The following is a 24,267-nucleotide window of genomic DNA, read 5'->3' as shown; positions in this document are numbered from 1 at the left end:
CAGTAGATGATTTATGGACTGCACAATTTTAACATTTTGTTCTTAGTGTTAAAGTTTGTGTATAAATATAGAAATTTAATCATGTATGTTACATACTTTGATATATTTGATAGTTCATAGAATTTTAATAGTTTATATATAGAGAGAGATTTCCTTAAAAAGTATGTACACTGCGTTCAATTTTGCGCAACACAGTTCTTCTTATACCATGAATGTTCTCTTGGGACAACATATAATTTAATGTTCATGGATCCATATGGACCACCATCTCAATATACGATATTCATTAATTTTTGAATGAAGTAATTAAGTCATGACTATGAATTGAAAGATCAAGCGACTATGGCCTAGAAACATATAACGATTAATAAAAAAAAATATAAGGATTCATTCATATTTTGATATGAAAATTAAATATAAACACCTATGGCCTTTGGGGAATTACAGAGCTAAATACAAATGGCCCAATAAAGAAACTATTCTAATACTTAATTAGTCGCAGTCCATAAATTAAATCACCAAATGATTTGTCTCAGTTCAGACGCGGTTTCTTGAACGAGCGCGTCTATGATATCCCGCTCAATCTCTGCAATGATCTCTTCTTCTTCCTCTTCAACCTTCTTCTTCTTCTTCTGTAGAAGGTGATCAACTTCCATTAAAGCAAGCTCTCCAGGAACTTGACAACACTTGCTGCTATATCTCGCTACAGCCGCAATATTCATTATTCTTCTGATGTAGTCTTTTTCAGAATCGAGTTCACTGGCTACTTGTGGACTATTCTTCTCGATTTTGTTTATCAAACTAGAGCAAACGTATGCGTCTTCATTCGATTTCGGTCTATCTCTTTCGTTAATCTTGAAAAAAAAAAACGGAATCTATCAGAGCTTGGAAACTTAGTAGTGTGAGTTAGAGAAAGAGAGGAAGATGAAACTAGATTATTACCTGTTTCTGAGGAGGTCGTGTGGCAGAGATGTTTTCAAGAACATTTGACTTTGGTATTTTCTTGAACATCTTGTGTGAAGGCTTGGCTTTAACGTCTCTTGGTTCTGACAAGATAGTCTCTCGCTGTTTGATTCGAATATCGGATGTTGGAGAAGTAGACTTTATTATGGGACGTTGAGTAGTGAGCCTTGTTTCAATCTCTGCCTTGTTGCATCGGTTGATGGGTTTTAGTTGCCTTTGTTTTACTCTGTTCTGACTCTGTTTCTCTCCAGTGGCTTTTGACATGGAAACAAGAATCACTGTTGTTGGCTTTGGCTTCTGATGAATGATCTGTTCTTGTCTGAAGGAAGATGAGGAATTAGGTTTACGAGTGGTGCTTGGTTTGTTTTCTTTATTTGAAAACCTGGTTCTTGGTGAGCAAGAAACTGTTGTGTCTCTTCTAGGCTCATGTAATGGTCTTGCCTCTCTGTTCTTCACCGAGTTTGTTACATCCATACCGACGACTCTTCCAGTGACGACTCTTTCTTTGATTTGTTTTACTATCTGCCTCGCGTAATCTCTCGGACTTCGGTTCTCTTCTTGGTCTTGTTTCATCTCTTTCAGCCTTGAACACCTAAACTCTTCATGCTTATTCTCTTTGTTCAGCTGAAGAGAGAGACGATGAATGTCGAAATCCGATATCCGAGCAGAGGAGATTCTAGGGCTCACCGGTAGAGATCGTGTGCCTTTATTGGAAAGTCTATGGTTTGTGAGACGACTTGATCCATGATAGCTCGACATAGTATGATGATTTGACATTGAATCATTTCTATCAGGAAGAAGGTCAAGACCCATTAGTCTAGCCACCAAGTTTGGTGTTTTGCTTCCTGGTGAGCTGCATATTTCAGATGAAGATGTGGAACTATCAGTCGCAAGAGCTCTCAGTCTTGAACTCTTTGTCCCTACCTCTGTTCTCACTCTCATGCTTACCTACAATTTCAAAGTCATTATCAAAAAAATTATCTCAACTATAAAATTAAAACATATCAGACACCTTAGCAAAAATCCATTTTTTAATTTTTTTTTATGACTTACAGGAATATTCAAAATTTGTTTGTCCTTATAGGTTGTTAATGGTAGAGACTCTTCTATTAACTTCAAGCCTGAAAATTTCACAATGACAACACTCATGTTTATTAGTATCTCTGAAACCAACCAAATGGTTAGAAAAATCAACTTAAGCTGTGTGAGAAAAGAGAGTACACACCTTTTGACCTTGAAGGAGAATCAATGGTGAGGTGATTATGAGAATGGAAGTAAAAATGTTGAAAATCAAACAAGTGGTGAAAAGCAGCCATGCATCCATTTGTTTTTCTCTTGGACTTAGATGAGGAAAAGATTGCTCCATCACCGCCACCGCCGTGGCAGTTTCTTCCCATTTGAAGTAAGAAAAAGCTTACACTTTTTTTTTCTTTCTTTTTTTCACTTCTTTAAGTTAAACACAGTGGTGAAAAGGGACTGACAAAAAAAAGAGTTTAATGAAGAATGATGGATGAGGATACAAAAAACCAAGGAATGGTTGCTTTTTTTTTGTTTTGTTTTTGTAGTTCTTGAGTTTTTTAAATTAGCAGACAAGAGATGTTGGAAGCAGCTATCTTCTCTGCAATTCTCTCTCTTTCTTACATTGGGAATCGAACATGAGGGAAGGTGGTGAAGAATATTTAATGTGACAAGAAATGTGATTTCAAAGAAAGAAGAGGATAGCGAGATAGATAGTAAATTACAAGGTTTTATGAAACTGTAAAAAATAGTTAGTAAGTAGGAGTAGTAGAATTTATTAGATAACGATGGCCACACTTAATCTCTCTCTCTATGTAACCAGACAGCTTGAGTGTTTTACAATATCATTCATTCCCACCACACTTCATCTCTTTTTCTCTTTCTCCTCTCTATCTCTCATCTTCTCTTTCTACTAATTTTGTGTGTGTTTTTCAAGTTCTGAACTTTAAAATTATAAAACAAATTAAAAGCTTCTTTTTTTTTTAATTTGTTTCCTTATGGATTTTCAAACTCGTGAACCATTTTTGTGGCTTACGTAACAGAATATTCTCACCATATGTAAGAAGTTTGTTTCATGGTACTACCCGAGATGGTTAGTTAGGTTAATGTACAATGTGAATGACACCACAAGTTTCAACTATTTGTGTAGACCTTCGATGTCTTTATATTTTCTAGGATTTTTGTCTTTTGAGTTTTTCTTTGTTCTGATCCATTTGTTTTCTTTGGGGCACAATTTTTTTTACACGTATAGTCCGTTTAGATAATAGTACTATCTTTTACTACTACGCAATGAGAACGATTAAAGAAAATTATCTTTGCCATTTTAAAATATAGTAAGAGAATCATAATGAGATTAGTTCTTTTTGTATTAATGACGAGTTGAGAGCGTTGACGATAATTAAAGTTGTGTCTAGATCGCTTTTAACTTAAATTTGAATTCACTTTCCACGTTTTAGAAATAGCATTATGTTTACTACTGATCCTAAACAAGTCATAAATTCATAACCTTACTACTAACTCTCTTTTATTAGAATTGGAATTTGAACTTTTCTTTATGCAATATGCATATATATATATATATATATAAATGTTTTGTTTGTTTTTTTCATAGTCATTAATTTTTCCCAAAGTCACATGGTTTTTTCTAGATCATTTTGTTTCTTACACAATTAATACTACTCCATTATCCAAGTCTGTAATTATACACATATATACACAAGAAGAGCAGCCCCCACCCACATTGCCCATACTTTAAAAGGAGAATTCATCTCTAGTGTCTCTATACCAGAAATTCATCTCTGCATTACTCCCACTTAATCTCACTACCCCTTTTTTTAACGAAAGGACGAAACTACCCCTCTAACAATTTTTAAAGAATAGTTGTACCATATATCTCCTAGTTGCACCTTGCATAGTTGTACCATATATCCCCTAGTTGTACCAGTTGCACCATAGTTGTACCAGTTACACCTCGCATAGTTGTACCATATATCCCCTAGTTGTACCAGTTGCATCCTAGTTGTACCAGTTGTACCGCGCATAGTGGGATTCAAACCCTGGGCGCACGCGCATGCGCATGGAGCTCACAACCACTAAGCTACTGTATTTTTCGTTGAACAATTACTTATTTAATTATATTTAACCTAAAACAATCTTCATTAAGAGTAATATTGTCCTTTTACCATTGAGGGAGTTTTGAGAATTTGTTTTGATAGAAAGGGTGTTATGAGATTTTAGCTCCTTTAAAAGAGTGTCTATATTTTATAATAATGGAGTAAGATTTAGTAAAAGATGGAGACGAGATTAATTTTGTAACTACTAAACTTTTATAGCAAAAAAATATACTAAACTTCTTGTACGTTTGCTTACATTTATCTGCAATAAATCCTTTTTTATAGATCAAACTCTACTTGGTGCATAAATTTTTGTTTATCCTTGAACAAATATTGGACCAAGAAAACTTGAGCGACCAAACGTTATTTATCTAACACATTGAATTTTTTTTTATTGCTATATAACCTTTTTATCATCCATTAAGTGTTTGGAAACTTTCACACGGATTTTTTTAAATATTACCACATTTAAAATAAAATAAAGCTTAAGAAATTTGATGTATATATACGAGTTTAAACATTTTCAGCTATAACATAAAATGTTTATAAACATTTAGTTTTAAACATTTTATTTCAAAGTAAAAAAACATAGATACTCGTAATTTCCCCTAAATCAAATACCTTATCAAATCAATGTGGCATGATGACTACTTAAATTATATGCTTAATACAAAGTATCAAACATGATTCAACAACCGATTTTGAAGGGTTTCTTAGAGACCGTCATCTGCTGGTTGCGTAAATTAACTTGATCTACAGGTTTATCCAAGTTGATTATCGTAACTGTTTTTTTTTTATTTAAATGGTTGGAGGAGACTCATGGACATTAATTAGCATGAAACAAACTTATGCAAAACTGAGGCGTCCATGTAGCAAACTTCTCAACCTATCATAAAGGTATGAAATTCCGGCTACCTTCGATCCGCAAACTTGAGACAATTTGTCAACTTCGTCTCTGATTTGTTTGTCATAAGCTTTTTACATGCTTTCTCTAATGGCAATGTAACTATTGTGCTAGATCTGGAAGTAAGTTTCTGGGATTAAAGTTGTAGCAATAAAAGAAACTAGATTTTAATACCGCAGCACAATTTTTAAAAATAATTATTAAAAAAAGTTATGTTTTATTTTGTGTGTTTTTTTAATACTTAGATTCTATAAATGAGTTTTTTTTTTTTTGTGTGTGTTTAGTACCGGTGAAGATTGGCGTAAAACCTCTCGTGAACTCATATGAAATAAGACTAAAATATTTTGTGTATTTTTGTAGACTAATCCGTAAAAAACTGTATACTCACATATATGTAAACTCTAACCCATAACATGATCTGCAACAAATTTTTTTTAGCAAGTTAAAAGTGAATATTTAAATTGTGTATACTAATTTCTTTTTGAATTATTCTATGTATGTTTTTGGATATTACGAATAATAATTTCAAATTTTAATATTTATTTATTGGCAAGGGTTTAACTATGTAAATCGTACAAATAAAAGATTACTTTACCAAATGTATTTCCAAATTAATAACAGGATAATTAATTTTAGTTTTAATGTTTTAGACAATAAATTCATACAGCCATTAAAAAGATGATCTTATTTATTTATAATCAATTTTAATACATTAGGTTCGTATGACAAGCAACAAAATGTCATAGGCTTGTTTACTCACAACTAAAAGTAAATTTATAATAAAAAATTAAACGTCTGAATTAGAAAATAATTTTTTTATATTGTGCATTGTCTTATATCACTTTGTGTCATCTTTTAATAGTTTATATATATATATGATATAATATTTTACTTAAACCGTATAAAACATATACTCCCTCCGTTCTAGTTTAACTGTCGTTTAAGGTTTTTGTACACAAATTAAGGAAACTATTAAATTTTATGTTTTGCCCTTCATTAATATATTTTATAATTTTTTCATTGGTTGAAACTTTAAAACAGTAGGGATAAGATTGGAATATTCATCAAACATCTGCATTGAAAATCTAAAACGATAACTAATATGACACAAAAATTAAATCCTAGAACGACAGTTAAACTAGAACGGAGGGAGTATTGTTAATCATATTCAGTTGGGATATTTTTAGAGACAAAACATACAAGTACCTGACTTCCTAAAGGTTGACAAAATATTTTAAGTCAAACAAAACTTTTAAACCACTTACAAAATTAAGTAATATATATTTGACCGAAGATTTTTTCACGATTTTTGTTGAAAAAATCAATGTAATTAAGGTCAACAAAATCTTAAGTCAAACAAAATTTCTATGGTATTATTACTAATATTTGAAAATTCATCTATAAAAGGACAATCAACTCTCTTTTTACTTACTCACTAAGTGGTTTTACAAAATATTTCATAGTAATTCTATTGAACAAAAAAAAAAGTAATTCTATTGTAGACTTGTTTATAGAAAGATGATGCCTTCAAAGTCTCATTTGGTTGCTCTTCTCTTGATCATTTCTCTCATTGTTAATGTTCAATCTATTCGTAAGTTTTTGTTTTTGTATCTTAATTATGTGCATATTTTTCAATATACATATAATTATCATCCTTTTATAATTAATGCAATTATTATAAATCTTATGACAATTATATGTAATTATTATATTTCTAATTGATTAATTTTACAGGAATTATGGATGATTCAGATGACGATTGTAAATACAAAGGACCATGTCACAAGAGGGAAGATTGCTTCCAAAGATGTGGACTAAAAGCACCTTCTCATGGTGCTTTGTGTGTACCGTCAACAACCGGTCCGGAACGTGTATGCTGTTGTCTCTATTAATAGGCAACTGAATATGATTGACAATGTTCAATAAGGTTTAAATAAGATATTATATCATCTCTACATATATTGTTTCATATTATTATATTTTCAAATTTACATGTCTTAATATAGATTAAAGATAATTCAAACATAACTAACTAAAATTAAAAGTACAGGAGATCTAACATGAGTTATACTACAATATGTGTTTTACAACTTATACATTTTTTTTTTTTTGTAATTTCATGTTTAGTTTCAAATAAACAATTTTATGATATTTTTTGTTTGCATACCAACCCAATATATGAAAATCGAATATGAATAAGACTTAATAAATGTAGAGCTGTAAAATTTGAAAGCCATACACGTCTGATCACAATTCAATATATAAAAAATATGTTTCTGAAAAGAAATAATATAGAACAACAGAAAAAGAGTAAAATTAGGCGATCATATTCAATAAATACATTTAAAAACTAAGATTTCTGACTGATTTTAAAAGCAGTTTTATTATTTATTTTTTCAATTTTTTTTTGTTGTCTATCGTATTTTATTAGAATCTGAACGCATCATATTTGTTATCTGAAATCCTACTATATTAATTGAGAAGTACAAATACGAAACTAACTTTAAAAAATGTAAAAATTTACATTCAAATGCCATTAGAAATATTTAATAAAAATTAATTACTTAATAATAAAGTTAATAAATACTTTGACAAAATATAAACAATATATCAAAATTTTCTAATAAAATATTTTAAATAATTATTAATTTTCAAAAAAAAAAATTATTTTCTTTTTCTATTTAATTATGCACGAAAATTATTATTTATTTTTCAAAATATATTACCAATCAAAATTTTTAAACCTAAAATTTTATATCCAAGTAGATAATATGATTATTTTTAATAACTAGATTTGGAAGATTTCGTTAAGATTTTAAATTATGGTTCTCCTATGGTCTTTCTTTTATTTTATTTAAAAATTATTTTGAATTATCATATAATAATTATGATTAATAAATATGTAAAAAAATTTCTGCATATGTTATGATTTGAATTTTTAAAATCAAAGATATATTACTCAATCTATGAAGAAAAAGTGTGTATTTTAATTTTTCACATTGGCGAATTGGTAAAACTAAATTTATGTGGCTGATAAATCCATAAATTTTATTTACTCACAATTACAATATTATAATTACTACTTCAAAAAAAATCACAAAATAATGATACAAATAATATAAACGAGCAATATAAAACTGTATTATACATCAAACAAATTAAAAACTATAATATTTTAAAATAATTAGTATTCAAAAAGATATATATAGATTTACCGAACAATTAAAATATTAAAAATAAATATTATGTCAAACAAAATATTTAAAAATATATATATATAACAATAAGTTTATTATTATATTATTATTTTTAGAAAAGATATTGACCTGTGCTTTACAGCACGGGATATCTCCTAGTTATCATATTATAAATGATGATTTTATAGACATAAATTCTCATCTAGTAACTGTAACACCATATAACTATGCACCAGAGCAGATACATTTACCATATAATTTTAAAGAGTACGTAAGTCGGTAAGGGCACTATGTTAAATATTATTTAGGGTTTTTGAGGATCAATCAAATCTATCGACTTCAGATAATGGAAACATCAAAAAGATTTGAAAGCGATAGTGATAGAACCTCTCCTTAAAATTCAAAAATTAAAAAGAATCCCACTTGGAGGAGCTAGAAAGGGATATATGTGTATCAGAGAGTCCTTCTCATAGTTAAGAGCGATGAGTCACACACAACCACAGTTGAAATTGAGTTATAAGGACCACATTTTACTTGATATATTTCATTGTTTGATGAGTATTATATAAAGTTTTTGGAGGGTGGTCATCGTTGTGGGGGCAAAGCATGATTTGTCTTGTTGCTTCTACAGTGTCTCAATAATAGAATGGTTGTTTTTGTAGGCAAGTTAGTATTTAGAGTATTGTCGACGGCGAATCAAGATAAAAGTTTCTATCACTGTACGTACTGCAGGTTTGCGACATGGTCCTAATAATCCCGCCATTTTCGTGTTTCAATAAACTTTTGAATAAACATACATACACATACCAAATTCCTAGTTTTCATGTATCCCTACTGAATTATCAAAAATAAATGAAGAAATTGAATGAAAGAAGAAGAGACATCATTATTGATTATGATTTTGTTTCCTTACAACGTTTTAATTTGATGGGATGCAAAATTTGGAACTATATGCTTCATTTTGATTTGATCTAGTCAGAAAAATAAAATGGAAATGGTATGTATTATTATGAGGGAACGCAATGATAGATTTTAATTTAATGCTTTTGTTTTGAAACGCCAATGTCTTACAAAATCACAGTTTTTTTGTCTTATGGGATTTTTTTCTTTTCAAATTCATGAATATATAAAGAAAGACAAAAAACAAAGACAATAAAACAGCATGAAATGGAATCGTAAGGGTAGTTAGAGTAAGATAAGACATTATAAATGTAACCATTACTGCATTTGAATTATTATGATGCCAAGACCCAACTAGGGAATTTAAGGCGAAAATGACATTTTTGAGTTTTATTACTACAAGAAGCAAAAAGAAAAAAAAAACTTGTTAATACTGCCAATTTTAAAGACTCCCAAAAATTCAGGGTATCTGGTCCCCAATCCTAAATAATGTATAGAAAATTAGTTAAAATAATATTATAATTTTTTTAAAGTAAGGTAATAAATTTTTTTTTTTTTTTGTAGAACTGTTTAAGGAGTATTTGTTTTAGTGTGTTTTGTTCAAAAATATTTCTTTCATCTATCCATCTTCAAAAATATCCCATATTAAATAATTAAATTTATTAAGTTTTATAAAGTTATAATAGTAACTGTTTCCCAAACACGGGATTCAATATTTATCTTATATTTATTTATAATTGTTTTTCATACATTAGGTTTGGTATGACAAGCAACAAACTGTCATAGGCTTGGTTATCCAAAATTAAACGTAAGTTTAAAAGTAAAAATAAATGTATGAATTGAAGAATAGTTGTTTAATTATCTTTTAATAGTTTTTTTCTAAAGTTTATACTGCGTATAGAATATTATATAAATATTCCATATAATTCTGCACCTACTGTTTAATATAACTCATTTTATATCTTTTATTTTTTTTTTATTTTAGTTATTTTTGTTATATTTAATCTGGGACATGTAAGTTGAAAATAATAATATTGAACAATATATATATATATATATATATATATATATGATATAATAATTTATTTAAACCGTATGAAACTATATTGTCAATCAACATACAAGTATTTTGCATTGGTTCCAAAACGACAATGTGATTCTTAACCAATTTCTTGAATTGGCTACACATTAGCTATGCATTGGTTCCAAAACGACAATGTGGTTCCTAACCAGTTTTTTGAATTGGCTACACATTTGTTTTGCATTGGTTCCAAAATGACAATGTGGTTCCTAACCAATTTCTAGAATTGGCTACACATTGACAAGTTTATTACAGCCAAATTATTGATGCCAGGCTCGTGACATGATTCGGGTTCGTGACCCAATTCTCGTGTCACTCTAACGAGTTCAACTTTCAAGCATTTCACATCGAATTTATTGTTAGCAAGTGTTTTGCTGTCAAGTTCATATATCTTGTATCTTGACAAGCTTCACATTGAATGACATGATTTTATTGTCTTGCAACAAGATTTATAGCTCATGTTCATGACATGAGTTCTAAGTTTTAGTAGAGAACGTCTTGAAGATTTGTGCATCAAGTGTCTCACCATAAGATTCTTGTTAACGAGTGTTTCGTTGTCAAGTTTTTGCATTCAGTGATTTGTCACATAAATTTTGCTAGCGCCTGCTTCCTCAATTGGTTAGCATCAACTATCATATTGAAAAATGCTTCCTCAATGGGTAAGCATCCATAAACTTTTCAAGTCTGTCAATTCATTAGCATTGGTTCTCCAAGGGTAAGCATTTTTCTACTGATTTTGTCATGAGCACATGGCTGATATCACCATGCCGTAAAAATTGAGACGTCGTTGACGTTTTTGTCATTTTGATGATTTGCGCTCCTCACTTTCAGTTTTGTTTAAAATTTGATAAGGTTTCTCACCATTACTTATGACGCTAGTGTATTCGTTTTGATGTCTTTAGTAAGGTTTATAATCTCTTGTTGATTGTTTCTCACTACGCGAAGTCAAAATGTGACGAATGTCGATGTTGATACGATGTATTTTCTTATCATTTTATTTGTGCCCATGCCCACGAGAGAACATCTTCCATGGTTCTGCACTGATACTTGGTAAGTTCTTTGTACAAGTCACCATCATGAAGTAAACTTCTCTTGAATGTCGATATGGCAGTAGACATGTTTCAACTTGGTATTGACACCATCTACTTGTTGAATCATCCCACGTAGGCACGTAACGACTCATCTATCCTATGTCGTACCTCATAAAGGTCATCCACTGTCTTTTCGAGGTTCTGCTGCTTGCTAATTGTTCAACAAAAAGATCCGTCAATGATACAAACAAATTTATTGAGCCGTTTGGCAAGTTGATAAACCACTGAAGCGCAGCCCCGTAAGGCTTGAGCCAAATCCTTTGCACATGGTAGCTTCTTGATATTCTCTTTGAATGGCTGTCGTGAACATTCGTTGTTTGTATTGCGCTATGTAGTTATCCGGGTTGGATGTTCCATCATACATCTTTATTGTTGGTAGCAGGAATTTTCTCGGCATCTCAGTGAGTGCAATTTCATCAGAGAACGGTGTGTCAGCATACAAGTGTAAGTTGCTCTTCCAGATTGGCTGAGCTACACCTGGTAGTCGTTCGATCATCGCTTCCATCTCTCCAAAATGTTTGTTGAACATTGCTTCCAAGTGGGCGAATTGTCCGTGCTCGATTCCTGTCATGCGCGGTGTGTTGACAACTCCTTGTTGATCCAAATTTTCTTCTCGGATAAGGCTTTCACGTGCCTGCCTTGTGTCAGGGTTTCCTCCGCCGTTCTCTTCCTGACGAGGAGTTTCCAACCGTCCGTCTTCCGTTGTGGGTGTTCGATTATAGGTTCTAGGCGTTGAGTTAAGGTCTTGCATCCGATTCACGCTGCAAAATCTATTTCTTGCTTCGGTAAAAACTCTCCCTGCTGTCACCAGCGAGGCATTCTCCTCCCATAGCCAAGCGTTATCTGCCTTGATCTGTGTCATCCTTTGGACTGCCTCGTTCAGCTTAGTAGTCAAGGCTTCAAGCTGAGCAGTGACATTCGCATCGATGTTAGGCGTATCACCTCCGTTTCCCGTCATACTCACGTAGTTTACTCTATTCCCTCCTTCTAGCGCCAATTGTTTGTGCAAAAATAACCGATTCGTTTAGAGACTACGGAAACAAGAAATAGATGTTGAATAGTCGTTTTTATTGATCAAAGTATCAAGCTCAAATACAAGAGTTTAAGGCACAACGAGTCAATTTAGAAACCGTTGGTGTGCTTTGGATTTGAGTCGTGTGGCTATGCTTTAGGTCTCTTGTTTTTCTCTTGATTTCGTCCCATATCATGTCGATATCGCTCCCTATTTATAGGGAAGTCTCTTTACCCTAATCCTCATGGGATTTGGGCTTGAGTAACCGCCTCTTCATGAGATAAGGTCGTTCCGAATATTCTCTCCACTAGATTGAATCAAATATTTTATTGATAATGTCGTAGCAAATCAGAGTCGGCCACAAAGTCCAATTACAGCCTGTATTGACTCGTTGTTTGTCGTTACAGCCCGTATTGGCTCGTTAATTGTTGTATCGGTCCGTATCGGCTTGATGTTTGCCATTACAACCCATATTGGCTCGATGTTTGCCGTTACGGCCCATATTGGCTTGATGCTTGTCATTACGAACCGTATTGGTTTGATGCTTACCGTTACGGCCGGTACTGACTCAATGTTTACCGTTACGTCGGTATTAACTCAATGTTCTAGAGAATGCATAATTCTCTATTATTTATGTATTATAATTTATATGATTAAAATTATGCCAAACATAAACCTTTATATGACCTAAAATTTTGTTGAAACAATCAATGTAACTAAGAGGGTGTGACACCCAGGTTTCAGGGACATGCGGAAAAGTTTAAAATAATTGATTTGACCACCTATATCATCAAAGTGCACTTATCTTTTCAGTCAAAGGTTCTGAGAGAACTCCAGAGTTAAGCGTGCTTGAGCTGGAGTAGTTTCAGGATGGGTGACCTTCCGGGAAGTGACTGTCGGAACTGTGCAAGTGAGAACAAAACACAGGGAAAGATCATGTGTTGATTTTTAGGGACGATAACATATCTTTAAAACCTCCCAGACGTAGCAAACTGGCCGTCAGATATGGATGGGCTCACGGGCCTAGTGGGAGGACGTGAGGCCCATTAAAGAAGGTGGGTCCATGGACTGGGTTGGACATGGGGCCTACTAAGAGGTGGCAGTCGGGACGTTACAGAGGGAGTTTTGAACTTGACAATTTAAGGATTTGGTAGGATTTTAATATTTTGAATTTTTGAATGAGTTTTTAGAATATTTGATTATTTTTTAGAGTTTTAAAAGATTTTTAAAAATCATCAACTGAATAACAAGTGGTTTTAAAAATACTCTAAAATATTTTAAAATGTTATGTTTAATACCTCTAATTTAAACAAAATCTTTAAGTCATAAAATTTTATGGTATTATTCTATAATAAATTTGATGCAAAATTTTATATGGTATTATTTACATATTTAGCTGTAACAGAACAATCAATTCTCTTTTTATTCATTACATATTTACAAAATATTTCATAATAGGTTATTGTAAATTTTGGTAAGAAAGATGGCGCCTTCAAAGTGTCATTTTGTTGCTTTTCTCTTGATCATTTCTCTCGTTGTTAACATTCAATCTATTTGTAAGTTTTTGTTTTCATATGCTAAGAATGTACATATTTTATAGTATGTACATATGACTATCATCAATTTTATAAAATAATTACTAACAAATCTTATAATAATTATATGTAATTATTATATTTCTAATTTGATTAATTTAACAGGGATTACGGATGATTCAAGTGATTATATGTTTAAAGGACCACGTCATAGGAGAGAAGATTGTTACAAAAGATGTGGAGTGAAACCACCTTCTCATGCTGCTTTGTGTGTACCTTTGGGAGATGAGGGACTTGTGTGTTGTTGCCTCTAATAATATGTAGGAAACTGAATATGATTGAAAATTACATATAAATGTTAAATACAATTTAAATAAAATATTATATAATTTCCATATATTTTTTCATATTATGAAATTTTCAATTTACATGTCCTAAGATGGATTAAAATATAATTTAATATTACCTAACTAAAAATTAAAATAATATATTAAGTAGTTACACCACCACTTCTACGACCAATTCCACCAGAGTTCGACTCCGCTAAGTCGCTTTACCCCTGCGTAATAGGCTATTGATCGAGTCCTATCGATTCAATGATGAATATATATATATATATATTATAATAATAGGATATCTAACATGATTTATACCTAACAATAGTAAAAATGTATGAACTTTTTTATATATAATTGATATGTTTAATTTTGAAAAATTAAAATTTCATGTTTAGTTTTACATAAATAAGTCTATGGTATTGTTTTCATGTCACATGAACCCAATAAATGAAAATTGAATATGTAATACTTAGTAAATATAGAGCAAAGAGTGTTTGTAATAATTAAAAACCCTAAAACGTGTTATCACAGTTCAACAATAACAGAGTAACACGTTGTAACACCCGTGTACCGGAATTAAAGTGGAAGAACTGATCAATTTATGTTAAATCATGAAATTGACCGGTTTGGTTTAAATTCACCCGGTTTGGACAGTTTTAGGAAGCCTTAAGTGATGGTTTTTGTAATGCTTTGGACGCCTCTTCTCTCTTATTTCGTGGCTGCTCTTCATTGTTGATGTTGAGAGAAAGAAAGAGGGAGAGAAGGAGAGAAGCTTGTTGTGGTGTGAAGGAGATTTAAGGAGGAAGCAGAATCGTTAGGGTTTGGGAGGAAACAGTTTATACATATCAAATCATTGTGAAAAGTAACGAAATTTGGTATAGTTATTACCAAGCCTTTCATCGTCATTTTCCTTTTGACAGAAGTGAATTTGAGCTAATATTCTAGGAGATATTAGCAGTTTCTTGGGACAGTTTTCCTCAGACGCGAACTGGGACCATCGAGAATTATAACTGAGATCATTGTCTTGTCTGGTTTCCGATCGACACGACATTTTGTGGGAAGCTTTGTGACGTCTAGGACTAGTTTTTTACTGGAAGGATTTGATAGTTAACGGTTGGTTTTTCTTTTAGTGTTTTGTCTTTGAGACTGTTTTTTTTTTTTATGTTTCTGTCCAGTTTTACTATAAGTCGTTTTTGGTTGTGTGGCTTGTTGTAGGGCGTTGTTGGGCTGTTGCAGACGTTAGGAAAGTCTCAACTGGTTGTATTCGTTGTTATAATCAGTTTGATAAGGTGAGTGTGTGACCATGAGCTTATCTGAGCGATTGGGTTGTATGACTTGTTTTGTGTGATGATGTGTAGGTGTGGTGAATGCGTTATTGGGTGTTCTATTTAATCGCTGGTTTGTTATGTTTTATTTGTGGTTATACTTTTGATTTGCTTGTGTGTATAGCTCGTAGATGGGAAGATCGTCTCACTGGGTATTTCTGGTAATACTCACGCATCTCATTATGGATCGGGTTGTTTCACACGTAAAAATCAAACTTTATGGGGAAAAAATGAATTAAAAAAAGTTAAAACAATCATTCATTTCCATGAATACATTATGACAGAGTAAGATTTCTGACTAGATTTAATAACATCTTTGCTAATAATTTTTTTTTGAAATAATGTTTATTAAAATGTGAACCTCTCATTTTTTTTTTTTGGTTTCATTTGAACCTATCTTATTATATAAACCTTGATGACAAAATTACTCATTAACAAGATCGTGACACGTGTCAATTATATCATTTAGATGTTGACACATGTCAATTCTAAATTTATTAAAAATTAAAAAAATGTAAAAATTCAAAACCAACCAAAAAAAGGTTTGATATAAAAGTAAAATAGAGAAAAGAAAACCTAATTTTATTTAAAATCTTTTAAAGAAAAGAAAATATCTTTGTAAACTTCCAAATGTAAAACAAAACTATTAACAGTTTTAAAAATATAAAAAAGCAATTATAAGAAAATTATAAAATTTAAATAGATTTAAATGTTTAAAAAGTATCATTATAAGGAAATTATATATATCATAAAATTCGAAATTATAATATAGTTTATTTATTTTAATTTTAAGTTGCTATTTTTACAAGAAAAATGATTACTTTTTATATAAGATTAAAAATGATTGTGAAAATATACAATTAATTACTGTTTTTATAAAAATTTAAATACTCACCTTTACATAAAGAAAAAGATGGTTGAAGTAAAAAAAATAAAAAATAAAAAAATTGTCTCATATTTTTTTCACCAATCAAATAATTTATTCAAAAATACTGCTATTGTAATATATAAGATAGGAGTATGTAATATTAACATATGCGTTTTTGCAACTATAAAAATGTTAAAGTGAAGAGACATATAATAAGTTATTTAATGTGTTCGTAAAGATAATTTGTTGGTAGTAGTAAAGACTAAAGAATATATTTTAACAGTAAAATATATTTATGTGTACAAATACACTTTTAGTGGTAATGTATATAGTAGATTTGTAAATGGATATACCTTAGTGTATTATAGCAAAAAAGATAACTATTTTCTATAACTAAAAGTTTATCTCTTTACTTTTATACATTGTTTTTCACTTATGAAAAGAATTAAATATATATTCTTTGTTAAATTTAATTTTATTTTAATAACTTTGAACTCATCTACAACTTTTTTTTTAACTAAAAGTGTATTTATTTACCTTTTTTTCCAACAATATTAGAAGGAAATTCCTCGGTTAGTTGTCCAAGCTGGAGGGAAGGGGTTTACAAAAGAAACTTCAGAGATAAGAGAACGCGAAGCATGGACAAGACAATCTACATTCGTATTTGATGCATGCGGGATCAAAGAGATATATAATAGTGGGAAGGACTCCAGCGAGTTAAACTCATCGAGCAGGTTGGAGAAGGACGGCTAATCTTCAGGGACTGCACAATAGTGAGTAACTCAGCAAAATCAGTCTCGAAATGTTGACAAGCGATCCCTGTAGCACGTATCCGCTCCATGACCAACAACAACGCTTCTAATTCTGAATGTAGGGGGGGAGGGGCTCCATCTTAGACCATCTCCAATGGTTTTCTCTATTTTTTCTTCTATAATAGAGGAACTCTATAATAGAGGAGAGTTTTACTCCAATGGTCCTCTATTCTCATCTCTAAAATAGAGATTCCTCTATTTATAGAGGAACCTTTATAAAAAAAAAATAGGGTTCCTCTATAAATAGAGGAAAAAATAGCAATCTCTGTTTTAGAAGTGAAAATAGAGGACCATTGGAGTAAAACTCACCTCTATTATAAAGTTTCTCTATTATAGAGACATAAATAGAGGACCATTGGAGATGCCCTTAGACACTTGGCCCCCAACAACAAGGTTCGCTCCTTACTAACGCAACACCACCAGCCCAATCCTGAATGCACATTGGTTGCTTTCCAAGAACTATCAATCTGACAACCAGGTGAAGAAACCTGGACATCTGAAGACGGAGATGGAGCTGGCATGATCTGCCATAAAAGAGAGCGTCTCTTCCCAGGCTAACTTATCGTCCAAAGCCTGAGCAATTATATCATTTGCCTCGATCTCTAAACCTTGAAAAATGTTTTTATTTATGGCTTTCCAGATTGTCCATAAAATCTATGGTAATTGAAGAAGTTGATCAGGATCACTCTGTTGAGAGGAGCCCCTCCAGAAAACAAAACCCAAATTCGAGTACACCGATTCATATGGAAAACTGAAAGGACCGACCTTCTTTTTTTTTAATAAATAATAAATATATATATATATATATATATATATAAATAAATAAACTACAACTAGTGGTCCCATACTCACTAGCCACCTAATCACATTCACAATCAACAGCGGAATAACAAAACCAATATCCAATAATAAACCAATAATATTCTAATAAAAATCCAATATCATAGCATAAGCAATATCCAAATACAAAACAACAAGAAGCAAGGAACCAGCAACCTAGCAATGTTTCTAATGACTCAACTCTAGCAACCTAGCAATGCCAGACAACATCCAATCGAGTCCCTAGAACATCCTCCTCTTCATTGCTTTGATTCCACGATCACACTTTGCCTTTACCTGTACCACAAACACAAATTGAGATGCATGAGTATTTGATAAACACTCAGTGAGGCAATCCTCCCATCTACTGGGCTATATACACAAGCAACAGTGATTCCAATGTTCCAAACAAACAACAAACAAAACAAACAAACCATGAAACCAAACATCGTCTCGCTGGAAGGGAGGTGTCGACCGACACCAGCCGAGTGTCGACCAACACTGGCCTTGGTGTCGACCGACACTACCCCACAGTGTCGATCGATGCCCAATTTGCTGGTGTCGACCGACACCAAGTGGTGTCGATCGACACTCCCTCTGCAACTGCGAACCGCACGAAGTCGAGAGTCGAATCTCGCTTCCAAGTCTCCTCCAAATCGTCCAATACTCGAAACCCAAGCCTTATACATCCGTAGGAACCTGTATCAATCAATTCCAGCAAGAAAAACACACAAACAAGCAACAAAACAAGCAAGAACAAGTGAATCAAAGGCTTAGATTAGCCATGGTCATGCACTCACCTCTTTGCAGGAAGATTCAAACCAATAGAAACAAATCCAACACTCTCAGCAACCTTCTAACACGTTCATAGCCCTGGATCTTCACTCCCACAGCAAGATCTCACCAAAAGCACCTTGAAATCTCAAAAACTCTCTCAAGAACTTTTAGGAACTGTTTTCTCCTTTTATTTTTCTCTCAAGCGGCGTAAAACAACAAAAACACGACCCTAGGTCGTTTTCCCCCTTTTAAACCTCGGTTCAATGGTTTCCTTAAACCAAACCGGCCAGAAATCGATAATTAAATCTAACCAGTCGAACCCGAAACAAACAGTGTCGATCGACACCTCATGTGGTGTCGATCGACAGCCCCACCAATTTTACCAAAAATTGGTTTGCGGGTGTTACAAAAACTCTCTGACGAGACCAAAGTTGGAAATAAATCCCAATCTTCACACGAGCGAAGGCATTCAAAAAAAACATGATTAATAGTCTCAACCGCAGAGTCGCACCATTTACACCAAATATCATATTGGACAACTCTGTGTATCAATTTTTTTTTATAGATAGTTTTTACTTACTAAAAGTATTTATTTTATATTCTTTGTTAAATTTAATATATTTTAAAAACTCTAAACCCGCACATCGGGCAGGTCCTAATCTAGTCATATTATAAATGATGATAGACGAAAAATTCCCATATTGTGTGACACCCAACACAACATAGGATGATATTATAAACTTTGGATGATTTTATAATATTTCACAACACAACATAGGATGATTTTATTTTAAATAATTTTACATAAATGTCAAATTGGATAATATAGGATTTTGAAAAATCTTTAAAAATCATCAATTGAAAACCAAGTGATTTTAAGAATATTCTAAAATCTTTTAACTTCAATATCCCCCCCCTCCTCTCAAAATCATACTCTTATACCTAGAATTTTGAAGGAATTAAAGAAAAAGAATTTGAGTAACAAGAGATTGTATACTAAAAATAGATTTTACATAAATGTCAAGTTGAATAACGTATGATTTTTAAAGATTTTTTAAAATCATCAATTGACTAACAGGTGATTTTAAAAATACTCTAAAATATTTTAAAATGTTATGTTCAATACCTCTAAGGTAAACAAAATCCTAAGTCATATATTTTTTATGGTATAGAATAAATTTGTTGCAAAATTTTATATGGTATTATTTACATATTCAGCTATAAAAGAACAGTCAATTCTCTTTTTATTCATTAAGTCTAAGTGATTTTACATATATTTCATAGTAGTTTATTGTAGATTTTTGTAAGAAAGATGGCTCCTTCAAAGTCTCATTTTGTTGCTTTTCTCTTGATCATTTCTCTCATTGTTAACGTTCAATCTATTCGTAAGTTTTTGTTTTCAAATACTAAAAATGTGCATATTCTACTGTATATACATATGACTACCATCATTTTTATAAAGAATTATTAAAAAATCTTATGATATTAATACGTAATTATTATATTTCTAATTTGATTAATTTTACAGGAATTACCGATGATTCAAGTGATTGTACGTTTAAAGGACCATGTCATAGGAGAGAAGATTGTTACAAAAGATGTGGAGTGAAACCACCTTCTCATGCTGCTTTGTGTGTACCTTACGGAGTTCAGGGACTTGTATGTTGTTGCCTCTAATAATTTGTAGGAAACTGAATATGATTGACAATTACATATAAATGTTAAATACAAATTAAATAAAATATTATATCATTTACATATATTGTTTCATATTATGATATTTTCAATTTACATGTCTCAAGATGGATTAAAATATAATTTAATATTAACTAACTAAAAATTAAAATAATATGTTAAGTAGTTACACCACCACTTCTACGACCGATTCCACCAGAGTTCGACTCCGCTAAGTCGCTTTACCCCGCATAGTAGGAATTTGCTATTGATCGGGTCTTGTCGATTCAATGATGAAAATATATATATATATATATATATATATTATAATAATAGGATATCTAACATGATTTATACCTAACAGTCAGTAAAAATGTATGAAATTTTTTATATATAATTGATATGTTTAATTTTGAAAAATTACAATTTCATGTTTAGTTTTAAATAAATAAGTCTATGGTATTGTTTTCTTGTCACATGAACCCAATATATGAAAATTGAATATGTAATACTTAGTAAATGTAGAGTAAAGAGTGTTTGTAATAATTAAAAACCCTAAGACGTGTTATCACAGTTCAACAATAACAGAGTAACACGTTGTAACACCCGTGTACCAGAATTAAAGTGGAAGAACCGATCAATTTATGTTAAAACATGAAATTGACCGGTTTGGTTTAAGTTCACCCGGTTTAGACAGTTTTAGGGAGCCTTAAGTGATGGTTTTGTAATGCTTTGGACACCTCTTCTCTCTTATTTCGTGGTTGCTCTTCATTGTTGATGTTGAGAGAAAGAAAGAGGGAGAGAAGGAGAGAAGCTTGTTGTGGTGTGAAGGAGATTTAAGGAGGAAGCAGAATCATTAGGGTTTGAGAGGAAACAGTTTCTACATATCAAATCGTTGTCAAAGGTAACGAAATTTGTTAGAGTTATTACCAAGACTTTCATCGTCATTCTCCTTTTTACAGAAGTGAATTTGAGTTAATATTCAAGGAGATATTGGCAGTTTCGTGGGACACATTTCCTCAGACGCGAGTTGGGACCATCAGGAATTATAACTGAGATCATGGTCTCGTCTGGTTTCAGATCGGCACGACATTTTGTGGGACGCTTTGTAACGTCTAGGGCTAGTTTCTTACTGGAAGGATTTGATAGTTAACAGTTGGTTTTTCTTTTAGTGCTTCGTCTTTGAGACTATTCGTTTTTTATGTTTATGTCCAGTTTTGCTATAAGTCGTTTTTTGTTGTGTGGCTTGTTGTAGGGCGTTGTTGGGCTGTTGCAGACGTTAGGAGAGTCTCAACTGGTTGTATTCGTTGTTATAATCAGTTTGATAAGGTGAGTGCGTGACCATGAGCTTATCTGAGCGATTGGGTTGTATGGCTTGTTTTGTGTGATGATGTGTAGGTGTGGTGAATGCGTTATTGGGTGTTCTATTTAATGGCTGGTTTGTTATGTTTTATTTGTGGTTGTACTCTTAATTTGCTTGTGTGTATAGCTCGTAGATGGGAGGATCGCCTCACTGGGTATTTCTGATAATACTCACGCTTCTCATTATGGGTCGGGTTGTTTCACACGTAAAAATCAAACTTTACGGGGAGAAAATAAATAAAAAAAAGTTAAAACAATCATTCATATTCCATTAATACATTATGACTGAGTAAGATTTCTGACTAGAATTAATAACATCTTTGCTAATAAAAGTTTTTTTTAAATAATGTGTATTAAAATGTGAACCTCTCATTTTTTTTTTTGGTTTAATCTGAACCTATCATATTATAAATGATGATAGATGAAAAATTCCCATATTGTGTGTCACCCAACACAACATAGGATGATATTATAAACTTTGGATGATTTTATAATATTTCATAACACAACATAGGATGATTTTATTTTAAATTATTTTACATAAATGTCAAATTGAATAATATAGGATTTTGAATTTTTTTTAAAAATCATCAATTGAAAACCAAGTGATTTTAAGAATATTCTAAAATCTTTTAAAATGTTAACTTCAATATCCCCCCCTCCCCCCTCCTCTCAAAATCATACTCTTATACCTAGAATTTTGAAGGACTTAAAGAAAAATAATTTGAGTAACAAGAGATTGTATACTAAAAATAGATTTTACATAAATGTCAAGTTGAATAACGTATGATTTTTAAAGATTTTTTAAAATTATCAATTGAATAACAGGTGATATTAAAAATACTCTAAAATATTTTAAAATGTTATGTTCAATACCTCTAAGGTAAACAAAATCTTAAGTCATAAAATTTTATGGTATAGAATAAATTTGTTGCAAAATTTTATATGGTATTATTTACATATTCAGCTATAAAAGAACAGTCAATTCTCTTTTTATTCATTAAGTCTAAGTGATTTTACATATATTTCATAGTAGTTTATTGTATATTTTTATAAGAAAGATGGCGCCTTCAAAGTCTCATTTTGTTGCCTTTCTCTTGATCGTTTCTCTCATTGTTAATGCTCAATCTATTCGTAAGTTTTTGTTTTCAAATACTAAAAATGTGCATATTCTACTGTATATACATATGAATGCCATCATTTTTATAAAAGAATTATTAAAATCATGTTATGATATTTATACGTAATTATTATATTTCTAATTTGATTAATTTTACAGGAATTACGGATGATTCAAGTGATTGTACGTTTAAAGGACCATGTCATAGGAGAAAAGATTGTTACAAAAGATGTGGAGTGAAACCACCTTCTCATGCTGCTTTGTGTGTACCTTACGGAGATCAGGGACTTGTATGTTGTTGCCTCTAATAATATGTAGGCATTTGAATACGATTGACAATTACATATATATGTTAAATACATTTTAAATAAAATATTATATACATATATTGTTTCATATTATGAAATTTTCAATTTACATGTCCCAAGATGGATTAAATATAATTTAATATTAACTAACTAAAAATTAAAATTATATGTTAAGTAGTTACACCACCACTTCTACGACCGATTCCACCATAGTTCGACTCCGCTAAGTCGATTTACCGCGTAGTAGGAATTTGCTATTGATTGAGTCTTGTCGATTCAATGATGAATATATATATATATATATATATATTATAATAATAGGATATCTAACATGATTTATACCTAACAATAGTAAAATATGTATGAACTTTTTTATATATAATTGATATGTTTAATTTTGAGAAACTAAAATTTCATGTTTAGTTTTTTTAAAATAATGTTTATTAAAATGTGAACCTCTCATTTTTTTTTTTTTGGTTTCATCTGAACCTATCATATTATAAATGATGATAGATGAAAAATTTCCCATATTGTGTGACACCCAACACAACATATGATGATATTATAAACTTTGGATGATTTTATAATATTTCAATACACAACATAAGCTGATTTTATTTTAAATTATTTTACATAAATATCAAATTGAATAATATAGGATATTGAGAAATCTTTAAAAATCATCAATTGAAAACCAAGCGATTTTAAGAATATTCTAAAATCTTTTAAAATGTTAACTTCAATATGTTGACAAGCGATCCATGTAGCATGTATTCGCTCCATGACCGACAACAACGCTTCTGATTCTGAATGTAGGCGGGAGGGGCTCCATCTTAGACACTTCGCCCCCAACAACAATGTTCGCTCCTCACTAACGCAACACCACCAGCCCAATCCTGAATGCACATTGGTTGCTTTCCAAGAACTATCAATCTGACAACCAGGTGAAGAAACCTGGACATCCGAAGATGGAGATGGAGCTGGCATGATCCGCCGTAAAAGAGAGCATCTCTTCCTAGGCTAACTTATCGCCCAAAGCCTGAGCAATTA

General features: G+C 31.4%; 4 protein-coding genes across 4 annotated transcripts; 3 read left to right on the top strand and 1 right to left on the bottom strand.

Moving 5' to 3' along the window:
* LOC104726745 lies at positions 405-2,690 on the bottom strand. Its single transcript, XM_010445679.2, has 4 exons — positions 2,189-2,690; positions 2,017-2,084; positions 943-1,911; positions 405-854 (listed from the first exon to the last, which is right to left on the bottom strand). Exons 1-4 carry the CDS (start codon positions 2,358-2,360, stop codon positions 516-518), a joined length of 1,548 nt encoding a protein of 515 aa, XP_010443981.1. The 5' UTR covers positions 2,361-2,690; the 3' UTR covers positions 405-515.
* LOC109127681 (putative defensin-like protein 270) lies at positions 13,763-14,128 on the top strand. Its single transcript, XM_019232916.1, has 2 exons — positions 13,763-13,835; positions 13,980-14,128. The coding sequence occupies exons 1-2, from the start codon at positions 13,763-13,765 to the stop codon at positions 14,126-14,128; spliced, it is 222 nt and encodes a 73-aa protein (XP_019088461.1).
* LOC109127662 (putative defensin-like protein 270) lies at positions 20,024-20,449 on the top strand. The gene is made up of 2 exons (XM_019232839.1): positions 20,024-20,138; positions 20,282-20,449. Exons 1-2 carry the CDS (start codon positions 20,066-20,068, stop codon positions 20,428-20,430), a joined length of 222 nt encoding a protein of 73 aa, XP_019088384.1. The 5' UTR covers positions 20,024-20,065; the 3' UTR covers positions 20,431-20,449.
* LOC109127678 (putative defensin-like protein 270) lies at positions 22,822-23,236 on the top strand. The gene is made up of 2 exons (XM_019232911.1): positions 22,822-22,923; positions 23,069-23,236. The coding sequence occupies exons 1-2, from the start codon at positions 22,851-22,853 to the stop codon at positions 23,215-23,217; spliced, it is 222 nt and encodes a 73-aa protein (XP_019088456.1). The 5' UTR covers positions 22,822-22,850; the 3' UTR covers positions 23,218-23,236.

This window comes from Camelina sativa, chromosome 2 (genome assembly GCF_000633955.1).
Source record: "Camelina sativa cultivar DH55 chromosome 2, Cs, whole genome shotgun sequence".
Classification (NCBI taxonomy): Eukaryota; Viridiplantae; Streptophyta; class Magnoliopsida; order Brassicales; family Brassicaceae; genus Camelina; species Camelina sativa.
The sequence above is the reverse complement of the archived record's forward strand: the minus strand, read 5'-3'. Positions and strand labels throughout refer to the sequence as shown.